The sequence below is a fragment of the Lagopus leucura genome, unplaced genomic scaffold (genome assembly GCF_019238085.1).
Source record: "Lagopus leucura isolate 7727_CA_CO unplaced genomic scaffold, USGS_WTPT01 Super-Scaffold_100021, whole genome shotgun sequence".
NCBI lineage: Eukaryota > Metazoa > Chordata > Aves > Galliformes > Phasianidae > Lagopus > Lagopus leucura.
The window spans coordinates 402,227-425,952 of record NW_024962274.1 but is presented as its reverse complement, the minus strand read 5'-3'; the positions used below and the strand labels follow the sequence as shown (position 1 = coordinate 425,952).

The window sequence follows — 23,726 nt, the reverse complement described above, 5'->3', positions numbered from 1 at the left end:
CTCTGCTTGCAGCTCTCACTTGGCTACAGCTTCAAATGCCAATGGATGTTCAAATGCAACAGCTGTTCACCTTTTAACACCAGAAGTCCCAGCGTGTTTCTTGCTGTGCATGTTCTGTCTGTCTCTTTGTTGCAAGGCCCAGAGCCTTTCTCTTAAAAACCTTGGGGAGAAGGAAGACAGGAGAAAAGTGCAGAATAAACAAATTGTCCTGAATGCCAGCCTGTGTCTCACAGCACAGAGCAGCTGCGTGTACAGACAACCAAAAAAAAAGGGCATTTTCTTTAATAAATGACTCTGATGAAGTGGTGGATTTAGGTGAGGAGGTTGGGCAGAAGGCAGAGGGTGGGGAGGAATGAGGAAAAAGACCATGTGTAAAAAATCTGGCTTTTTGAAAAGAACAGCTTCCAATTTGAATTATGTTGGTCCAAGAGGCTCTGCAATTTTTCTGCATCTTGTCATGGGAGGCAGCTTTCACGCAGCTGTTGAGCTGCTGCTGCTGCTTTTCTTTCTAAGAGTAATTTGGTCTCTTGGAGGACAGCCTTGGTTTCACATCACGGCAGGGTTCTGTCGTTTCATTGTTTTGGTATCTAAGCAGAGTAGGATATTTATGTGATATTAAGGCCTCGTGTTTTCAGGTTATAAAAAGTTTTTCTTGGAGGCTGATTGTGCTGGTAGTTCTGATTGGATTTACTCGAGCACTTGAGATTCGGGAGCGCGTATCTGAGAAGCCACTAACGTTGTGAGTGAGAGTTTAACTTCTGTGAGGCAGTCTTTTCATTGAAAGACAATGAAGTTTTGCTCTAAAGAAACTCGTCCTCTTTTTTGTGTGTGTCTACTTCAAAATGACAGGATAGCTCTCTGTTGGAAAAGTCTGCTCACTGCTCACCTTGAAACTAAATGCTCACGTTGTTTGTTGCCTTCATGCGTTCATGGTATATGAAGAATATAAATTGTGAGAGGATAGAAATGAAAGCAGCAAGAGTGCTATAGCTAATTAGACAAAAATAGGGACAAAATTGGCAATACCTTAAAACTAAAACATCTGCGTTGGCATCTTCAGAAAACTTTGTCTTTATTCACCCCATTAAGAAAATCTGCTCCAAATCTAGATTAGCAGAATGCCAAACGTGTCTGGGGTGCATGATTGTAGTGTCTGCAATTAGTAGAAGCTCTTGTGCAAGGATGTTAACAAAGAGTATTGAGAAAAGATGTCCTAACACGTCTGCTTCAGCAGATGATACTCATGCTTGCTTCTGTACAGCAACGTACAGTTGGCTTCTGTAGTCCCCATTTCTTTCTGAATTTGTTCTAACATTGGTTGTGCCAAATGTGGGATATACCGTGTTTCTTCATTCAGAGGAACTGCATCCCCAGCCTCTGTCCAGGCCACCTCCGCAGGCTGCCTCGCTGGTCCCTTGGCCCTGCTTTCCCACCTCCTGCAGGACAGCAGCAGGCAGCTCTGCGCAGGGCACTTTGCAGAGACTGCCTTGTAAACGTGATCTGAACAACAGCTTTTGTGGTGCTTCAACTGGGAACTGAATACATGGAGAGCTGTGGCTGCGGAGAGCTCTCTACCCATTCCTAAGAGTAACTGCAGAGGAACTGAGCAGAGTTTGCAGACAATATACTTGGAGAGCTTGACTCTGCCTTGGATAAATACTGTGCAACTACTGTGCTGGCACATGCACAGCACAAAGAGCTTATTTGCTGAAAGATGTTGCATATTGAAGGGCATGTGGTGAATCCATTTTGCTCCTGTGCTCGACTGCAGGATGTTTGTCTCACTCGGGTGTGCCTTGTTGATGACAGCGTTTTAAACCTCATAACAACTGTAACTTAATACGCTTTGGTCCAACGTTGATTTTTTTTTCTTCCTCTTTGTCCAGGATGGGACTCGCGATATCTTTATTGATGGAGTGGTTGCTCGCAACAGAGCCCTGAATGGTGACATCGTGGTGGTGAGACTGCTTCCCAGGGAGCAATGGAAGGTCAGTTCAGTGTTTGTGATATGACAGAAAGATCTTACTGCTTTTTTTCTTCACTGAAGTTAGGGCCTAAGCAGAGAATTTCCTACAAATCAGAGTAGTTAAACTGCAGTTTGCACTGCTGTGGATTAAAATATTTATCTATTACAGTGCCTGGAAGGAGCAATACCTGAAATGTTGAAACATTACTCTTTGCATGGAGTGAACTTTGTTACCGCTGTGTGAAGTCTGATGACAAGGCTGATTCAAAGTGCAGTTGTTAGAGGTTACTTTTGATATCTGGTCTTCGTGCTGTGGAACTGGACAGCTCTGATAGGGTATTTGCAACTGTTGTTGTTATTTCACAGAGCTTTCGTAATGATGAACCCTTTCTACTTTGTGCGTCCTCCGTCCATGGAAAGCTCATTCTGACACAGCTCCAGATTTTGTAGTAATAGCCATCCTCACATGATTGAGGAATGTGTGAAGCAACCAGAGCAATGCAAATGTGAGATAATCTGTTTTGCATTGTAATGGCCACGAAGCCCTCTCTGTATTATTTTTTTTTCTTTCACTAATCAAAGTCAGTTCTTTTCAAACATCAGAACAATTTTATTTTGTTTGCAGATTTATCTTTAAAACTTTTATGCAAGAAAAGTTCTTTCTCTTCTAGAGATGTAAACTGTGGGAAATGTTAAGATACAGTCAGCACTCATAACTTGGGTTTGTATGTGTGAGCATGACAGCACTGCTACAGTTTGTTTCCCACACTCATAGTTTTCAAATTCTTCTTAAGAATATGAAGGTGTATTGTTTGGACAAAAGTAATGAGGGTGATTCCAGCAGGGTGGGAACTGTTCTGGACTGTTTTGGCCTGGTTCTTTTTACGGATTCTAGCTACTTTCTTTGTCTGAGGTTGTGTGATTTTAGACATGCAAATGCAAGGTTTTCAGTCTGGTCATTTATGGAACTTCTTATCTTAAACAATAACAATTGGAGTGATGGTTTGAAATGCATTAGAACGTGTCTCTTCCTTTTAAATCTGCATGAAGTGAGTAAATGAGCTATGTGTATATTGGCACATGTAACTGCAAAGCTGTCTTATGCAACAGATCATCATAAGTGGGGACTAAAACATTATACATATATCCATATACAGTCAAGGCATCTGCTGCAGTCCATGCAGCCTCTGAGAACCGATACTGAAGGTTGAAGCAAAAGTTCTTTGGTAGCTATTGGAGAGTCCAAATCAGAGTTCAGGAAAGTTGTGCTGACTGCTGTAAGTTTGGATCATTGTACACACTTTACACACCCTGTGAGTAAATTGCGTTTAGTATTAGACTATTTCATATAGTTCGTATAGTTTCATATAGAAAAATGGAATAGTTTGGTGCTTAGATCCCTTGCCAAAACCTGCCAGCACAAGGGCTTCTTTGTAGGCCTGGTGCAGGTTGCCTGGGTTGGCAGTTTTGTAGTTTCACAGTTTTATCACTGGCTCTAAACAAAGATAATGCCTGTCTTACTTATCCTCATACCTTCGTATGTTCTACACTAATGGTCTTTTGTGAATAGGTGAGCAGTTTTATAAGAGGAAGGTTTTGAGTATTTTCTCTATTCTGGGCAAATGCTGAAATAAATAAAATTGCTGAAGAAATGGTGTCTGACTGCAAGGAGGCAGTTCAGAAGGCTTCAGTGTTTTGTAGTACGATTATGATCCTTCTGTGGTGAATTTAAGCTTGCCAAGTGAATTAGCTGGAACATGCCAGTCATGTTTTTCAGCCACACAGGTGCTGCCCTATGTAGTGTTATTTTTTGTTTCTTGCCATCAGCAACTTACTCAGCGATGACATCCCTTTTCCCCTATTCCCTGAATCTCTTGCTATGTGCTCGTGTTTGTATTAGTTCTTTGGGAAAGGTGCCATGAAGTTGCACTGAAAGATACTGAATTCTGCCAAGTAATTCCTACTGATTAATGATAAACTGTCGCAAGCTATTTTAGGTTTTTCCATTTGTTTAGTCTCATGCTGCTGCAAAGCTGCCACATAGGTATCTTGAGGATTTTCTCCTTCCCATTGGGCCTTTGGAGCAAGCTGAACAACTTCAATTATTTCCTTGAAAAATGTAAATCAGACGGGTGGTATAACTGATGCTCTCGGAGGAGACTTTACAGGGCTCTGTACATATCAGTTTGTTAGGATGGAGATGTGTGGGCTGATCGTCTTTATGTTCACCATCCCAACCCATTAGTCTGCGTTCTGCAGGGAGCTGAGCTGCCTTTTTTGCTGGTGTATCCAGCAGAAGGATTTTTTTGCTGTATCCTGCAGAAGGTAATGCTGCTGATGGAGCCGTGCCTTCAGCACATCGAGCGCCCTGCTCATCCTGTCTGTCTGAAGAGAGGTTTCTTCAGGGGTGCACTGCGTTCTGCTGTGCCTGTGGTATTGATGCCTTATCCACAGGTTCCATTGTCACAGTGAAACATATGGGAACGTCTAAATATTCTGGACGCTTTATGTAATACCTTCTTTGAGAGGCAAAGCACCATTTTTTCTTCCTCCAGCCATCCACTCCCTGGCTCAGTGGTGGGAAATTGATCAGGCTTGAGTTTCTCAGCATCATGTCCTTCCCAGCTTGTGCACTGAGAGGTTGGATGAGTGCTGTGGTCCTTGCTGGGCTTTTTCTGCCTGGTCACACATCCTCTGCGAGAGCTGCTCACTGATCAGGGATGGTCAGTTTGTCAGTTCATATTTCTGTGCTTGCTATTGGCTCGGATCAAGAGCCAAATAATTCGATAGGGAACTGAAGGAGAGACTTTGTGTCCTGGGATTTTTGTTATCTTGTGCTGCAGTGGAAGGTAGCCGCTGTCTCTCTGCCAGGGCAGAGCGGCTGGCGTTGCTGTGACCACATTTGGAGGCTGTATTTCAGAAGTTCCTCTCCTGTCCTCTTGTGTTACATCTTGGGAATACTGAGGTACTATGGTAACTTTCAAATATTTAGCTGTTGCAAAGTAAGGTATTTGACTTAGACTGTTTTTCCAGGTACTTAACCTACTCTTAGCGAATGAAGTCAGAGTATCATCGCAGTCAGTTTGACTGTCCCCCTCCTCATTCGGGCTGTAGGGCTTCCCTGAGTCTGTGCCTTGATTTTGTGGAAGAACGTCATGATAAAAGATAACCAGTGATGGAGAACTTACCTCAGACCTTGTCAATTATTCTGATAAGGAAGAAAAACAGCGCTTTTATTTCTTGACTGATTTTCACTACTTTAAGTTCCAGCCGTGGGTTTTATTATGTTTTATGGACTTGTGCTTACATCAATTTCAGGAGCTTCAATTATACAGTGACATAATTACTGGAAGGCAAAAAAAATAATGATACGATGATTACAGCAATATTTCTCAAGCTTGTCAGGGAGGGAAGCAGCGTGTCAGTATAAAGGATAAACCCAACACATCTTTCCTTGCAGCCTCTCTTTGCTCTTTTACCTTCTGCTTAATTGCCAGATAGAATTTGTTCAATTTCAGATAGCTGTTTTGGTTTTTCTTGCGAGATGTAATTTCTTTGGTTGAAGGAAATAGCATAATAAGTCACTTGATATCATTTAGGGCTTGGATTCCTGGCCCGATCTCTGGTGCTTTTAGAATAGTGGTTTATAACGTGGAATGTTTTTCATGACAACCGTCTCACGCTTTGCATGCTGTGGCTGAAACTTCAGAGTCCTGCTCTGAAAAAAGTACTCACAAGGACTTTATGCTGCATATTTGACTTGCACTGCTCAAGGTTATCTGAAAGGATCTTTGGGGTTCAATCCGTAACCTACAGGAGAGAGCTCTGGCTCTGCATCTTCTCGCAGAAGTGATATATTCAAATGATGATGTATGCTATATATATAATAATAATGTGTATTAAATAATAGCATAATAATAAGAGATTAACCTACTAATTTCTTTACCTGCTGTGTTTGGTCTGTCAGAAGGTCTCCATGGCCGAGGCTGTGGTTTATGTATAGTGTGTGCTGCTGGATGACAGGTTCAGCATTTTGGTCACAAAGTGCCAAAATGTTAGCAATAGTCATTTTTATGAGAACACGCTCTGTTCTACAGAGGTGTCAGACACAATACCCACAGCAACAGATCTTAGTACTGCCTCTTTCAGAGCTGTGTATCAGATAAATATTTAAACACTTTCTGTACCGAAGATGTAAACTGCAATTCTCTTTTCCCAGCTGTGACTACTGTTGGCATAACTACAAAAAAAAAAAAAAAAAAAAAAAAGCCAACACAGAGTGGGAACAATTTGATTCAAACACATCACAAATACCATCATGTATAGTTTGAACAGAGCTACACATCCTGGCGAGCCACAGCTCCAACTGTTGGTGTGAACCCCTGAACCATCGGCTGGCCAGAGGGGATGCTAGCTTTGAGTTTGCCCCAGTGGATAATGATTCGTTTCCACCAAATTCTTCTGAGAGTCAGTTTCTTCTCAAAATCTCCCAGCTAATGTAAGGATAACAGTAACGCAGGAGGAGATAGGGTTCTTACAGGGTTATCACAGCAATACTGTTTGATTCTGACAATCAAGAATGTTGTTTGGAAACATTACATTCATAATAATAATTATATTTAAAAAAAAGTTCTGGAGAAGCCATTATTGAAATAGTGTTTTGGCATGTTAAAAGCGTTCAAGTGGAATTCATGATATCCAGGAGTAAAGTGGGAAGCCTGGGAAGCCAGCTAGGAAGGTGTCCAGAAAAGCAGAGCTGTAGCAGATGTGAGGGTTTGATGGATGCTGTAGGGAGGAAGGGCAGCTGGTGTTTTGCTATACACTTTGTAGAGAGGGCTGTGAGCTGCACACAGGTGTGTGCACCCCCTCCGTGACTCAGAAAATGCCCACACACAAATAGGCAGGAGCTGGAGAAGCCTCACTGTGTGTGTGTACTTTCTGACTGTGCCATTCTTTGGGTGACCGTGCGTTGTTCCACGATGTGGGGTCTGGTGAGCCTTCCCTGCTTGGGCTGGGTGTGGGATGGTGACTGTGGGCTGATAGCAAAAATACCAAGAACATAAGAAAAGTTCAGTGAGAGATACGTGGCATGAAACTACTTCTTCTGGATGTTGCTTTCATGACTTCTTAATCAAATATCACTTGAATTAATGTTTTAATGCAGTGAATTTTAATAGAAAGACCTGGTATGTTTTTTGGTAGTGTCCTTCTAGTGAATTTTAATAGAAAGACCTGGTATGTTTTTTGGTAGTGTCCTTCTAGTGAATTTTAATAGAAAGACCTGGTATGTTTTTTGGTAGTGTCCTTCTAATCCTTCCTCTTCCTGTGCTGGATGAGAGTGATATTAGAAGGCAGAATGTTTAGGTGGGGAGGAAGGTAAGTGACTTATTATTGACTGCATCCTCCCTTAATGGCACAGAATTACATCATGGTTTGGCTGCTCAGATGCAAGGTGTTACCTTCGGTGAACCGTCGAGCACTGAGTAATAGTCAGTAGTAATAATCACATGCAGTTGGTTGTTAAATCTCCAGTGCAATAGCAGCAGAGAAGCCCCTAGTGATGGGGTGACTTCAAGCTGAATGGCACCACTGAATTCATTCTGTTCCTGGAAGAGCTGTGTCTTGAATGGTAGTGCTCATGAGGGCCTCGGATCCCACTTCAGAGTAGGACTCCAGCCAACATTTAATACCTGATCTCTTTTACTGCTCATTTTTCTCCTTGCTCACATGAATATAACCTAGTACAGCAAATTGTTTCCTTTAACAACTAACTTTTCATCAAATGATTGTTTGAAACACTGTTCTTCCAAGTCTTCTGTAAATATGCACACATCACTGTAGATTATCCTTAATCCAATCTCTTATATAACCACTATCATTTTGGACTTAGTCCTTACTTCCTGTGGAATTAGTATTTCTTAGAACTGTTTGCTTTTTACCAGTTTGGAGACACATTTGATGATATCACATGAGTGTTTGTAGCCCACACCTTCTGAAGGAGGGTCAGATACCTGTTGTTGTGATGGTGTTGGATTGGGGAATGTCACACATGTTAAACTCACACAACTTTTTAATAAATGCTCCTTGAAAGACCGTCCAGATTTTCAATAGTCTGGGCTTCTTTCAGATCCACACGATTAGAAATAAGTTTAAATAGTGTAGTGTAGGTCCTCTCTGGCCTAAGCTTTGTACAATGAATATTATACTGTGAAGAAAAGGCCAAGTGAGTTAGAGTTATTTTTAAGGAGATTGCACCTTTGATTTGAGATCTGGAGAAATGAAGAGCTAACATGACACCAGAAAGCTGTTGATCATGAACATCCTTAGATGTTTCGGATAGCATCCTGGGTTCTGAAGAGAAGTGCTGCATATCTGTGGCATGTTTACTCTTGCTATCGGCTGCCAGTGATTGGCTGCAGTATTTGCATGTGGCCAAAGCTGCTAAGCTGGCTCATTAAGTCTCTCTTATTTCCTTAATTCATGTCTATTTTTTCTTAAAACCATAAATCAGAGGGACAGGGAATCTGAAATAGAGGTCATTTATGTAAATGAAGGATTGCAGCAGCTGGTGGTGTGGGGGTGAGAGAGTTTTTTGCTACAGGTTCTGTGGGGCAAGATGTGGAACCTCATTAATAACCAGCTGGTTCTTGAAGATAAGGAAGATATTTATCGTTAGTGATGAAATGTCTTAAATTTGTGGGCAGAAGGTAATTTGTAACTCAGAAAAGTTGTGCCAACCTAGCAGGTAGGTTTAGAATCAGTCTGTTGCTAGCTGCCAAGTGCTGGGATGGGTGAGCCTTCTCCCCAGCACTGATCCCATGTTTGTGTCTAGACAAAGCTAAGCCCTTCCAGGCTGGGGCCTCCCATCGTCCCTGTCGTACTTCCATGGCATCATTTGCTATGGTGGGGGGGACGGGGGATTCCCTTCTGCTCAATCTTTGAAGCAAATGCTAGGCAAATCACAAGAACTGGGAACGAATCTATTCTAGGTGCAGTAACACAGTGGAAGGTTGTTGTGCTGTATGCATCTAGATTGGTTTTCTTAACACTGCCAACATAAGAAGTCTTACTTCAGCTGCTGCCTGATAGTATCATCAACCTGATTAACATGCAAATCAATGCACTGGAATCTGTATCTGTGGCAGCACCTCTTTCTGCAACATCTTGAAGAATTGCAAGCGATTCTTTTAAAATGCAGCTTCTTGTTTAAGAGCTGAAAGTCATAAGACTGGAAGGTAAATTAAACTTCTTCCTGATTATCTTTTCAACAAATTCCTCACTGCTTCAGTAGCTGTGCACTTGACATCATTTCTCAACATGTGCTTGCTGATAAGACAACTGGTGTTTGCAGTTTTGAAGGTCCCAGATTCTATCTGCATTATCCAGTTTTTGTCCCAGTCTCAACTACATGGGAAATCTTTTAAAAAGATTTGGTAATGACTCGAGGAAATTAGTGCTGGGTGCACTGCTGATCTGAATATGCTGAAAATGGCATTGCTGATTATTTTTATTGTTGTTTCTATTGGCTTATTTTTGTTTTCTACAAGTTAGGCAATAACTGGTTCATAAAAGTAGGTCTACATCTTTTATGATTTTGTGATTTATTTGTTTTAGGCTCTCCAGCGTGCTAAATATTCATCCATATTCAGTTGTATTATTTTCTGGGGATGGAGTACCTATTTTTACTGTTTTCTAAATTATTCTAAAATAGAAAGTGCCAAAATACATATTTCTTAATTGTTGAGCAGCTCTGGAAGTGTGAAAAGGAAGAGTTGGCACAATGGAGTTGGCACTTCTGTATTTTGGTTGTGAAAAGTGACTGGTGAAGAATTCCCCAGGCGTCATTCTGTGTTCTGTCTGAAAAACATCCTCTTCTGGGTTTCTGCATGAACCGTGTATCCTGTATGGTGCTTGTTGGTGCTTGGAAATCCCAACTGCTTTTGCTAATTACCTTGCAGCTAGGGCATCCTCATGGTTTTGTTCTCTTTGTTTGTTTTTTTTTGTTTGTTTGTTGCTGGAATGAGCATTGACCACTGTTGTTTGTACACTGTGTTTAGGTTGGATATCAGGAAAAGCTTCTTTGCTGAAAGAGTTGTTAAGGCTCCCCAGGGAGGTGGTTGAGTCGCCATCCCTGAATGTGTTTAAGAACTGTCTAGATGGGTACCCCAGGGACATGATTTAGTGGTGGGTTGTTAGAGTAGTATGGCTATGTTGAGGTTGGACTTGATCTTGATGATGAAGGTCCTTTCTAGATGTGATGCTCAGGGGCGTGATTTAGGAGGGCTGTTAGAATTAGGATAGTATGGTTAAGTTGAAGTTGGACTTGACGGTCTTGAAGATCTTTTCCAACCTGAGCAGTTCTATGATTTTACATGCATCTCTTTTACTGAGGCCTCCAGCTCCCTCATGGCAGGGATATATACATATATATCTCTGTGGTCTGTGCTGAGCCATGTAGGGATACCCAAATTTAATGGAGAGCTGTTAGTTCAGCCCGGTTCAGTTCAGTAGCTATGCTTCATGCACAGAGCCATGTTTTGACAGCATTGGCGCTACGTTATCTACTCTTAGAACTGTTTATTTTTTTTGTTTTTCTGCGCAGTCGTTGAGCTGTGGGTGTAATATGTTTATCAGCTTAGAGTCGCGTCTTGGAAACTTGGTTTACCTCTTTCTGTAATAGTTTATCACTAATGCATGGTAACGTTTCCTGGCAGGATATGCATTGTTAAAGTTCATTAGTAGAAGGGGAAAAAAAATCAAGGAGCGGAAGGCTACCCTCTTGTAAGGTTCAGAAGTTTGTGAGGCAAAGGAAAAATGTTCTTCATGGCACCTGACATCATTCTAGGCCCACCGTGCTACTTTCCCATGGGTGACTCCTATCAGTGACTGCGTTACAACGGAGCCCAAAAAGTAGGTGTGGTGGCAGCTGCAACTGTCAGATGGAGGAAAGGCTGGGAGGGGAAAGCTGGCCTTGTCAGGGCAGTGTCTCCATCTATACAGTAATTTCCTATGAGCTGACCGAGACCTTGGGCGGTCTTTTTGCTACTGTTCACAGAATCGTGCATCAAAATTCATATTTTGTTTCCCCAATTATCTTTTGATCGCTGAAGGAGTTCTGTGTTGTCCTGTAGCCAGTTTTAGCTGTCCGCCCTTCTGTTCCAGCAAAGCCACTTCAGTGAGTTCACAAGTGAGTGGCACGTCACTGTAGCAGCCAACTTCATTGACATGGGAATGGACCTGGGGCCTGAGGGTTGACTTTGGGAGGTAAGCTGCTGTGAACGTAAATAAACTGTTATCCTGTGCTTCAGAGCTCCAGTTTCCAAGCATTAATTTCTTGTAAGTGCTTTGTGAAAGCAGAAAAAAATAATAATCTGCAGTTAAACTAATCTCTTCTAACAATGTATCGTGTGTTCTGAGGATCAGCGCTTGAGCGAAGGGCGTTGTTCAAAATGACAGACAACAAAACACACAGAACTGTGCAGTGCTGTTAGGAAATGGAGCTCCCAACCTTATCACCCTCTGATTAAACACTGTGGTTTTACCTGCCAGGGATCCATTACTGTAGAAAGCCATAAGTATATGTCAAATACTCTTCATTTGGAAATTTTACATCCTGTTCCTTTTGTCTTCACGGACTTGCCTCAACACCTCCTGTTGCTCAGCAGGCTGGGGTTGCTCCTTCCTACCCCACCTCAGGGATTAAATGTCACGTGTCGTACCCTTCCTCAGCTTTAACTTTGTATAAAATCATTGAGGTTGGAAAAGACCACTAAGATCACAAAGTTCAACCACCATCTAACTCATCCCCACTGACCGTGACCCTCAGTGCCACATCTCCACAGTCCTTGAAGACCTCTGGCAATGGTGACTCCACCACCTCCCTGGGAAGCCAGGTTCCAACACATCACTGCTCTTTTTGAGAAGAAATTTCTCCTGATATCCAACAAAAGTAGCTGTATGCGTGGGGAATCTGTGTCACTTGACTGACCAGAATGAGATCAACCCTTTGGCTCTGCTAAGCAGCTCTGTGCCTGTTTGTCTGTTAAAGAAATTCCCTTCCCTTAGTAGATGTGGTGTGAAGGAGGTATAGACAATGATTCCTAAGTCCTGTCTACCAAGAAAGCTTGGGAAATGTTCCTAGGTTAATTGATTCAACCATCTTTAGGGTCAAGCTAAGGCACTGAAACAGGCTGTCTAGGGAGGTGTTGGAGTCACCATCCATGGAGATGTTAAGGAAATGTGGCACTGCGGTACATGGTGAGTGGGAATGGGTTGGGTTGGACTCGATCTTAGTGATCTTTTCCAACCATAATGATTCAGTGATTCTAGCTGCGTTCATGGCTGGACATTTCATGTATAGTATAGGATTATGATATTAAAAACAGCAGTGAAAAACATCAGTGTGGGGTTTTAAATTTGCCACGTGTTATTTATTAATTGCTGCCACCTTTTTAAACTTTCAGATCTTTTTCAGGATTGGTCAGAATGGCATTGGGCATCCTGCCTGCTCTGAAATGAAAAATACTATTGGGTTATCATCAACTCCGTTGCTTCCTGGGACACGGCCAGGGTAGTTTTATTTATTTCTTTGGCCGCATACGCGTAAACTTCATGATAAAAAGATGAAAGCTCTCTTCTGCAAACAGCATTAATTACTGCGATACACAGTTGTGAAAAAGTTATGCCCCAAACCAGTGAGATTTTCCCACCCCATACTTCCAAGAATTCTTACTGTGCAGAAGTAAATCCAGACTAGCTGAATGAGTTTAAAATGAGAAAGTTCATGTCTCTTTGATAAAAGGTAATGAATACAAATTAGATTTTTTTTTTGAAGAAAATCACTGAGGAATGTTTAAATCATGCTCTAATATATTATACATGAAAGTATATGTACGTTTCTGTAAGCATTGTAGCTACAGTTGGGCTTAGTCAACCTTTCTGTGTTACAAGCTTAGAAAATTGAATGCAACTGTACTGTAAAACTTGGGTCTGGGCAGAAAACTGACTGTAGAGGTTTGTTTAGAAGCCAATGCTGTGTGGACAAAATTCGGTGAGTCTGTTTAGTGATTTTTTCCAAATTGTGCACACTGAAGTGGTTTCATATCACTTTGAACCCATGGAAGGACTTAACTAAATAAGTTTCTTCTAGAATGCAGTTTTGTAACTTAGGACTTCAGGATAAAAACTTGATGTGTATTCCAAGGGTAGCAAACAAGAGGAAGTGTTTGAACTTCTGCAGTTTCTTTGGAAAAGCTTATGCTCACTGGAAGTGAACCCAGTCAATCATACAAATGCACTACAAGTCACTATTCCAGTGTGATCGATGGGGAAGTCTCATCTTAAGCAGCTGTTGGCATGATCCACAGGAATGAGACACTCCCTCTGGGGGTCAAGAGTACAGTAGTACCTGTATGACAATTTCTGACTGTGTGAGAGGAACAAGAGTGGTGTAAATTCCCAAGAAATGCATAGGTCCTGCAACTGTAGCCTACAAAGTTTCTGGCTAATGTGCTTGAGTAACTGAGACTTCTAGAAGTTCTGTATTTTACCGTTAAATGAAAATGAGACATACTACTTCTTGTACTGGACTGTAACATGCTTGTTTTACTGTGCCTCTGTTGCAATATCCATATGTTTCATATGACATGATGCAAAATATTTGTACAGGTGAGAACAGTGTATCTACATATAGCTTTGTATATTAATTTGCTTCAACCCCTACTTTTAAACAACCATAGCAAATTTCTGTTTTCCTTTTAGAGATCTGGTGGATTCTGAGGGCTGGTAGGTTTTGCTGTCTGAGTGGTTTATGACATTGACAGTTTTGAAGCTACTGATGTTGAAATTGTGTCTTTCAGTTATAAATTCATAACTGTTTGTAGTATCATTTGAAGTAGAATTTGACGGGGGCAGCTCCTGAAGTCATGGGTAAAATGAGAGATGCACTTAAATCTGTAAGGATTGAAACTGTTTTTCATCTAGGTTTTGAATTATCAGCTTTGTTCTCAACTTGCCTAAAGTAAGGGTTTGAACAACACGAGTATACAGAATGCACTGGGCACGGAAAGCAAAATTCTTTTAAGACCTCATAAAAGCCATTTATATGGTAAAGTTTGGGTAGAACATTTTAATTGCACTTGTAGGACTGCGCATAAAGCAGTGAAAGAACTTCTGGGAGGTTTCAAGGCAACTTTACAAAGTGGTCAAATTAGGAAGAAAATTATGAGCTAAGAACTGAATAACTCGCTTAGTTTTATTGTGGTGGAGTCCTATTAAGTTTTTACAAGGAAGCAGGTTTGATCATGCACTTGGTTTGAAGTCAAGTTTGCGTTGCATGTAGTCTTCGCTCTTCAGAAGCCCTTCTCAGTTGATTTGAAGGTGCTTCTTGAAGGGAAGATGCCTGTGATGGTGGCTGTGTGTGCCCGTGGCAAGCTGCACAGGTGCTGTGATGCAGAGCAGGGAGCTGTGGTGTGAGCTGGGAGGTCATCGATAACCTTTGTGTGTTTAACAGGACAAATCCTGCCGTTTCATTGTTCCACTGCAAGCAGACGCTTATCTCCGGATGTTTTCAGACTTGTATCCCTTTTAATTTGTTTTGGATCATGGACTGCAAAAGCCATTTAATCATCTGCAAAGTGCAGGAAGAGCATTAACTCCAAAAAGTGGTTGGAAATGGAAGCGAAGGTTTGGGGCATGCTGCCCCAGCAGCGTGCCTTGGGAGCCACGGTGCCATGCAGTGGTGTCTGTGTCACAGAGCGTGCAGCGAGCCTTCCACGGCTTGGTGGAATTGCTTAAGCATGAATTGTTAATGTGCAACCTCTTGGTGTCATCTGTCCTTTGGCCCTCACGTAGCCTGGCTGAGGAAGTGCAAGCAGGGACTTTGGGTCCCAAATGGAGAATAGGGTGTGGAATTTGAATCCCCAGCTGCCCCAAAACAAACTGCAGTGTGTAGAGTTCCCTTCTCTAGATAATGCTGTGATGGACAAATTAATCAATTAGCTTGCAGGGCAAATAGCTGCTTCATAGGAGCACAGAATCATTTAGATTGCAAAAACCTTCAAAATCATCAAGTCCAACTTTCAAAACAAGGCAGAGAATTTGAGGTATTAAAAAAACAAACAAAGGAAGTGAAGGACTCAATGTTTTACTGAAGAAAGTATTAAATTGCTTTTCATGACTCCTTAGCTTTCCTAATAACTTAGATGCTTTGGGTACTAATAGTCTTTGATGGAATATTGTCTATGGATAGAATAGAAGCAGCAAGTAGGAAGTTTGCCTTGTCAGAGCCAGCAAATACACTGGAGTTGCTGGTGAGAAAGCAAATGAAAGGAGTTTCCTAAAGCTGTGAACTGCCTGGATAGGAGCTGGGAACTTTCTCCTTCCTTTCCTGTACTATCAGCTTAATGGTGAGTGGTGAGTCATTGTTAGCTGCACATCGTATTTCGTTAGTGGAGAACTGTCAGAAGATTTGATTAATAATCCACAGCGTTTGGATTCATTGTGATAAAAGCAATCATAACAAAGGACTTTAGTGCCTAGCTTGGCACTGAGGGGAAAATCTTCTTATCTTAGAGGTGTATGTATATAGAAGGACAACTTTTTTCTTTTTATGACATAAATATAGGCTCACTTGGTGAGTTGCAGGCTTGTGGTACTGTTTCTAGAGGCCGCTTTCCAGGCTTTCCTGCAATGAAGCAGAGATTTAGTCCTGTCTTCTGTGCAGTTTCTAGAATATACCCCTTAAACCTTTTAAGTTACGTGATGGAAGTTGGTATGAAAACAGCTTGTTTAAATGATGCATAAATTATAGTGACGGACACAAATTTACTTTCTTCCTAGTTTCATGGAATGATTAAGGTTGGAAAAGACCTGTAAGATACCAGATCCAACCACCAGCCCATCCCCACCATGCACAGCTACCACGTCCCTCAGCGCTGCACTTCCACAGTTCTTGAAAACCTCCAGGGACAGTGATTCCCCATCTCCGTGGCCAGTGCCTCACCACCCTTCTTGAGAAGATTTCTTTTCCTAATATCCAACCCTAACCTCCCCTGCTGCAACTTAAGGCCACTGCCTCTCATGCTTTCTCTGGTTACATGGGAGGAGAGGCTGACCTCCACTTCATCACAACCTCCTTTCTGTCAAGAAGCCTTCATGGAAAGGTACAACTTTTTTCTGGGTGCAGACCTTTGAGTTTTTCTTTTTTAATGTCTTTTTACTAGTTGCTTATATATACACACATATAATTTGCACATTTATTATATTGCAGTTTGCTTTTATGGATAATCTTGAAATAATTTCTCCCAAGTAAGGAAAGTTGGTAGATGCCATCCTGTAACAACTTTTACTAAGAGGGGAAAATTGATCTAGTGAAGATTGCATTGATTTCAGCAGATCTGAACTCAAGATGAAGTAGCTTCGAATTGATCAGGCTTGTTTAACTGGTGAGGTGGCAGACACCGTCATTGCCTCTCTTAGTCTGCGGAAGGAAAGAGGCTCCCTCCTTTCTAGTAGAGAAGATTGGCATGCTGTAATTTTTAGAAAGGAATGCTCACAGGTAGCACAGCCCAGATGCACTGTTTGGGCTGGCTACCTTGCTGAGGTTGGATTTGATATCCTTGTTCCATGATTTCCAGTGTTGAAGTGAGAGCTCTTGTTGGATGACTAACACATTTCAACACTGGTAAGCGCTTTTGAAGGCTGAGTGCTCTTAATATATTAAATATTTTATTAATGACATAAGCAGGTGTCAAGGCTGGTTCACAGTCACATGTTATTGAGCTGTGCTTCTGAATTTGGTCATTCTCAGATTTGTTTTGCAGGAGTGTGGAGTGGGGTTAACACTTGACACTGCAGAGGCTGTGGCTTTTTGCCCACATGGCCTGTTAGCAACTTGGCTCTGTACCTTTTAACACAACCAAGCACATAATTCTTTTTGTATTTCTACTTTCCATTGCATTTCATTTGCAGTGTTCACTGTGCGTTTTGAAGAGAAGTGGAAGTGTGTTCAGGATATTAAGAGGACTGCATTGCACAGTGGGCACTGGTTCATTCTATTGGAGGTACATCTCTTCCAGTGACTCCAGCTAGGCAGCTCGTCAGCACTTCTACATAGCCTGTGAGGTGTGGGTTGTGATGGTATGCAGCCATGCATTTTTTACTGGAAAGCAAAGTTTATCTGGAGGGGAAGATTCCTGGCCAGTTGTAAGGCAGAGGTTTGGGCTGTCAACAGGGAGGAGCTGGCTTAAGTGTGGCCGTCTGAGCTGCATCTTGTCATGGTGGGCTTCACTGCCCTGAGCCAAAAGATACAATAGACAAAACTGAATATAGATCAGTGGATTAATCATTTCTGGGAACGGCTGCGGTATTAGAATTTGGAAGCATAATTCAGATATTTGCCAAGTTAGCCAGTGATGGCCACTGGGAGAAGAGTTTGCCCAGGAGGAATGAGTTACAGAGTAGTTCAGGACTTTCTTAAAAACAATAATAAAAAAATCTTGCGCTTTAGTAACCGAGGTAATGGCTTTGTACTGCCATCGTCACTGCTTAAATCTTCAGTGTTATTTTTTCTTTGCACCTGTTTTTACTGATCTCATAACTGGCCATTGTTGCAGAATGAAAGTGGAATTTGGTGGAGCGACCAACTTTTGCCTTTGGATGGGATGCGACCTACCTATTGCAGTCATGTTTCTGTGCTTGTGATCGTGGGCACTGTCAGTATTTCCATTATAAATTTCTGGATTTTTTTAAAAGGAGCTTAATACTCAGTTGTAAAAATTTGTTCTTGGCAGAAAAAGTGTATACAAAATCTCAGCTTAAATAAGGCTTTTTAATGAAAGGAGAGGAAGAGAGCCCAGGCTCCTCTGGAAGTTGAAGTCATAGAAGAGAAACACACCGAAATACCCCGTTAGAGACAGAAATGTAGAACAGAAACCTCCAGTGTTAACTCTTTGTCCTGTGTTCGGTTTTAATTTGAATTATACCTTTTGGTTCACTCTGTGGAAAGGTTTTGGTGGAGCAGCATCCATTGCCAGGCAGGAAAAAGCACAGCAGAAGGTGGCTGGCATTACAGAGCTGTGAGCTTTGTGGTGACTTCTGAGTGCTTGCTGCAGGCTTTGCTGTTTGCAGAGGTGGGATGGGTTGTACTGTGCTCATGGTGGGGGGGAAACCTTGTTCTGAAGGTAAGGAGCAAGAATTCGCTGTTCCTACTGGCTGACTTTTCTGATGCTGCAGGAGATGCTCAGAGACCAAGCTTAATCAATGTATATTTTCGCTAGGTTAAATAAACCTGAATACTGACGTCATGAAAATAAGTTGAGGAGCCTGGTGAGGAGGCTGATGCATTTTACCCTTCTAATAAACACTGTTTCAGAACTTAATGAGGGATACCGTATTACTAGAGGTTTACGCAAGCAGGCAGAGCTATAGACGTCTAGCTTGAAGCACTTGCTTTGTGTTAAGATTCATCCCCAAGTAATTTGAGCAGATCCTTGTGACGCAAATGCCAGCAGTCATTTCCCTGTCACCATTTCAGGAGGAAACCTGGTCCTACTGATTGTTTTCACCAGGTGGAGAGAAAACACTGCAGCAATACGCATCCTCAGCAAAATACTGAGCATCTCCCATTTGGTTCGAGGGATCTTTACTGCACCTTGGGCCCCCAGGTGCAAATGCAAGCTCAAGTGATTTCACTTTAACTCCGTAAGATGGGCTCTTTTCCAAGTCAATCTGTGCCCAACCTTATTGTTCCCATCTATTCCCTCCTGTTAATGTTTTATCTTTAATAAAAACTTCCTAAAAGTTCTGTGCAGCAGCGTTGTATGGTGCTGAGTACAGCATGTCCCTGATTCAGACCGGGGCAAAAGTGCACAAGTAGAAAACAAATGTAGTCATCAAAGTATGAATTCATTTCAGATGAGTGGGGGTATCCAAATTGTCCATAATTCTTATTAATGTGTTTGAAACTTACAAACTTGCTACCATCAGTTGTAAATAAATTGACACAGCCCTTCCACCATGTTAGTTCCTGTGGTGGAAGGCTGATCTGTATAGCTGTGAGCACCTCAGTACATTCTTTGAGGTTAACAGAAAGTGAGTGGTTGTGTTGGCGCTTCTGATAACCCATACGCTAACATAATGCTCTGAACCTGGGTGTGAAGTATTTGGGAATGGTAATCCTCCTGTTTGCACGTTAACCAAATGCTGTCCCCATTTAGTGAGTGGAGAAGTATCCCCTCACTTTGTCTTGGGGCACCTGCCTGCCCATCTGCCTTAATTTGCTTTTCCTTGACTTGTGCTTGCTTTGACACCCGTGAAACAGAGCAACCCAAGACCTCCGATCTATGAAAACTGTTTGAGTATTTATATTTGTGGCTTTACCACACACAATCTTGCAGCCACTTTGCTCTTTTCAACCTTCTTCTCACACTTGGCTTCTGTCTTCCTATCTGTGTTAAATTCAGCTGTAACCTCTTCAGGAGTGAGCAGGTCTGCCCAGCACGGTGTCAGGCACTGGGAAGTTCATAGGATGGTTGGAATGGCTTACCTGAAGTCCTGGTAGCAGATGGCAGGATTGTTTTCCTTAAGCTTTTCCATAAAGGACCTGTTGTGTGCCTTAGATAGGGCTGGATTCTGCCAACCTATGGCAGGGATAGGGTCTGCGTGGGCTTTAAGGTCCCTTCCAGCTCATCCATTCTGTGATTCTATGACGGTAGACAAAGATTGCAGACATCTTTCTAATTAGGCATTGAAAACCCAGTTGTCTGCATGCTTGGCTGAAATGATGTCTCAGTCGGGAAACCCAAAGAAAAAGGATCTGTAGCAGCTTTAGGTCACTCGTGTGGAAACCTTCCAGCCCAAAGCCCCCCGCTGTGTATTTGCAGGAATCTCGGAGCAAAGCGTGCTGCTGGCAGCTCCCTCCTCCTGCCCACAGGCGCTGTGTGCTTTGTGTCGCAGTGAGATGCTGTTGGAACTTGCTGATATCAAAGGGTGAAGGAGTGCTTTTGGCTTCTCTTCAGAAGTGACTTCGGGCACAGAAAGCTCTCAGCGTGAGAGGCGGCTGGGGTGCCCCTGCAGCACCTGTGAGGAAATCCTTTGCCTTTACACCAAATGGTGGGGATCGATGAAGGAAGCGCTGCTGTGTGTGTGCAGTTCACCGTAACAGCATCGCGCTGCCTTCGGAGGTGGCTGTTGTTCTTGGCTGGAGCTGTGTTTTGATGTGATTGAAATCTGCTTTAGGAATCGGTGGAGGTGCCAGTTTCCTCGATGTGACAGAGGTTGGAGGAGTAGCACGCAGTTCTGCCAAGCTCACCTGATGGACCGGAGGCAGCACGGCAGGATGCAGGCAGTGTGCAGCTGTGCTTTGCTGCCTTGTCCTCCAAGTGCACTGATGACAATGTATGTGCAGGAATGTTTCTGCAGAAAATGAAATGAAATAAGGACGGGGCAGCCAAGCCGTTGACTGAATGCAGCCATGAAGATGAATGACAGAAGGGGCTGAGAAGCGAGGAACTATGTGAAGCACTCCTGGAGTGGGAACCTCGGTGGCACTTCAGCAATGACTTGTTTAGGTTCCTGATGCTCTTCTTTCGCTGTATGAATAAATAAGCAGACCTGGGCTGATGGAACACATCAAAGGAGGCTCCCACTGGGCCATATATACTGTGAAAAGTTCCATAAATTATTCTGCAATATGGCAGTTTCCAATTATGGATTTTCATAATAAGAGACTTATTGGCAAACAGTAATGAGAGTTAGCCGTGGAAATTTCTATTGCTTTTCTTGGCCCCGGCAAACTTCCTGAACAGTGTGTGCTTTGTCCCAGGTGTGCCATTCTGGGCTTTGAAAGTGTGTCAGAACATGTGCGGGGCTGAGACCCCTGGGAACTGGCACTCAGAGCCCAATCAGAAGGGCTAAATGAGAAAATGAGGGACTTAAGGAGCAAGCTGCGACGTGTTAACTCCCTGCTGAGTTGTTTGTTTCCTGCCTCCATAACTTCAAGTGCTGATCGCCAGTGAGAGATTTTCATAGACACGTAAGGAATCATTTTTACATGATTCTAAGCAAGGCTTCCAATCTGTATGGCCTTAGGAGATATAGAGATGCAAATATCTTGGATAGCCCTCACGGGCGCGTTTTGATCAGTTAGTGCTGTCAGCCCACTTTCCTCATATGGGCACGTGTGGGTGCAGGCTTGTTCTGCTTGTGAAATGCTGAAAATATCTTCAAAAAGTATTATTGTTTCCAGGAAATATGTTTTTAATACATAGTTGTATTGTGAAAGAAAAAAGAAGAGGCATTTAATGGGTGATGCTTTGGGTTTGTGTGAGCCAGTGGTGTGGATTTGCTTGGCATCGAGGCTCTCAAATGATACACTCGGCACAAGTAGATTCTTTTCTGATTACATGCAAGCACTGTGTAATAATCACATCTTTTTAAAGATATTGATTCATGGTATTGTTTGGAAGTCGCAGGCGATCCAGAAGCCTGCCTGCTTCTCTGCACCAGCTCCATGCTGAAGGGCTTTTTGCAGTAGTTTGCAGAAAATGCAGCGATTTCAGAGAATCGTGTCTTTTCAAGATGTAACCTTACGTTGCTCTCCTCCTCTAATCCACCCCTCATGAGTGATTTATTCTAGGGACTGTGCATCATAGGCTTTGTCCTGGCACCCGTTCCCGTGGTGTTGCAGCGCCTGTCCGCGTTACCAGAAAAAAGATGGCTGGGAGACAGTTTCTAAAAAATAAGTTAAACCAAAAAGAAAAGAACACACACGCAAAGAAAAGAAAACCAATTCCAGTTAGCAGAGAGGGTTTTTCTGCCAGTGTGGATGGGGCATAATTTGATTTAAATGACTTCTGAAAAACAGTTCTCAAAATTGTTCCATGCATTTTCTTCCTGGCTACTGTTGAAAATATGGAGCCGAATATTTTCTGTGATGTTTCAAACCAATATGTTCTGGCAACCTCAGAGCTGGGCCCTGTGCATTACGCTCTCGTTTCCAGTTTGCTGTGGCCTGGAGTGCACTGCACAGCTCATGAGATGCACCAAAGTGGGAGGTCTTGTGAGGAGCAGGCAGTGCAGAGCCCCAAGGTACAGGGAACATTGTGCTGGGGTCCAGCAGGGCGCCTGCCAGCCCGGAGGGCCTCTTTTATGAAAAGGGTTTGCTTGTAGATGGAGGAACTGCGTGTGCCTGATGGGATTTTTGAGCCTGAGCGTGGGGTGAGAGTGTAGGAAAAGGTCAGTTCCTGCATGTTAAATGTTGGATGCTGAACTGCATCTTGTGCACCTCCCTGGGGTCAGAGATTCTCACCAGGGAGATTTGAGAGGATGGGATAATACTGCTAAATATTCATCGCTGCTTTAAATGTGACAGCTGCCCAGGAGAGCCGTGTGTGGGCTGCGAGGTGTTTGCTGCATCACTTCTGCTCCGGGGACTCCTGGAGAACATGTGTGGGAAGGTCAGAGCCATAGCTGTAGTCATTCTGAAAATAGAGGCTTCATTTTCAGCCTCGCACCAGATCCTGGGGGTGGTAGCTGGAGTGGCAAGTGTGGAACGAGTCTGTTGATCTGGCTATAATAATACACAGCTCTTTGTAGTGCACTGGAGGCCCAGGACAGGTTGGGCTTGTCCACCATGGAGATTGCAGTGTTCCACGAGCCCCCGGGATGCTCTGCTGCCCTGCGTCTCCTTGATGCTCACAGCCTCCACGTGTCCAAATATCACACAGCTGCTGTGAGGTGCCCTCATGCCCAGAGCTGGAAGAGAATCAGGAGCATGCTGATGGAGCTGTCTGATTTACTGAGTTACAGGACAACCGGATGATGAAATGAACTCAAAGCAGTGGGGTGCTGATCGCAGTGCTGTATATGCTACTGCCAGAACTGGGAGAGATGGAGAGCCCAGAGGCAGACCTGGAGGCAGGAGGGACTTCAGGAGAAATGGGGGCAGAGGAGAGCGGCTCCTGCCTGGTGATAATGAGGTGTTGCTGGATGTGTTTGGAAGCAGACCGGAGGTATGGGACAAGGGCCAGGCAACGTGAGCGTGGAGCTCTTTGGGAAATGATAGGTCAGAGATCAGATAGGGAATGGAGGTGTGTGGGGAGGAGGCAGTTCTTGTTTTGACTGTAGAATTCAGAAAGGTCAGACTTGAAAATATTCCTTTTTGATGCTTTTCCACTTGTTGCTCTGGGTGTTTGTACAAGGGGTATGAGAAGGACTTGGAGGGGACGTACTGTAACCTGTGATGTTTAAGTACAGACCGAAGCAGAGAGAAGATGAAAGAACAGCTCAGGAGTGATGGAAACAGGGTAAAGTAGTGAGAAAAGGTGACTACTTGGCAATGACTTTTTGTTTTTCTGCAGTTAATTCTGTTACTTGGGTCATCGTTCCCTCCCTGTGGCCAGACTCATTGCTTATTTCAGGCAGGACTGATAATTACTTGAGGTGCTGGAGGCAGCCTGAGAGGAGAGGATGCAGGATGCTGGTGAGGGAAGGTCAGGAGAAGGCTTTGGGGATTTGCTAGGTTTGATGAATGTATTGCAGATTTGCCTCTGTATTTTGTTTTGAAAACACGTGCGTTAGATTTCATTTGTTCCTCTCCCACCTCTCACCTCCTGCAGTGAAGAGCTCTGAAAACACTCAGCAATTAATCGTACTGTCTCCCCTGCGCAGCTGGGGCTGGCTGCTTCTATGGAGCCTTTGCCTACTTGTGGAGTTTACTCCTCGGAATCTGCAGGATGGGTTTCTTGCAACTGTGTGACAC

The 23,726-nt window shown here is 43.1% G+C and overlaps 1 protein-coding gene across 3 annotated transcripts in view; it reads left to right on the top strand.

Moving 5' to 3' along the window:
- Positions 1-23,726, top strand: part of DIS3L2 (DIS3 like 3'-5' exoribonuclease 2) — a 164,643-nt gene that overhangs the window by 24,782 nt on the left and 116,135 nt on the right. For all 3 annotated transcript variants that reach the window (XM_042878083.1, XM_042878085.1, XM_042878084.1), the window contains one exon: positions 1,887-1,988. In XM_042878083.1, the coding sequence (XP_042734017.1) occupies positions 1,887-1,988 (102 nt within the window). The remainder of the gene's footprint in view (positions 1-1,886; positions 1,989-23,726) is intronic.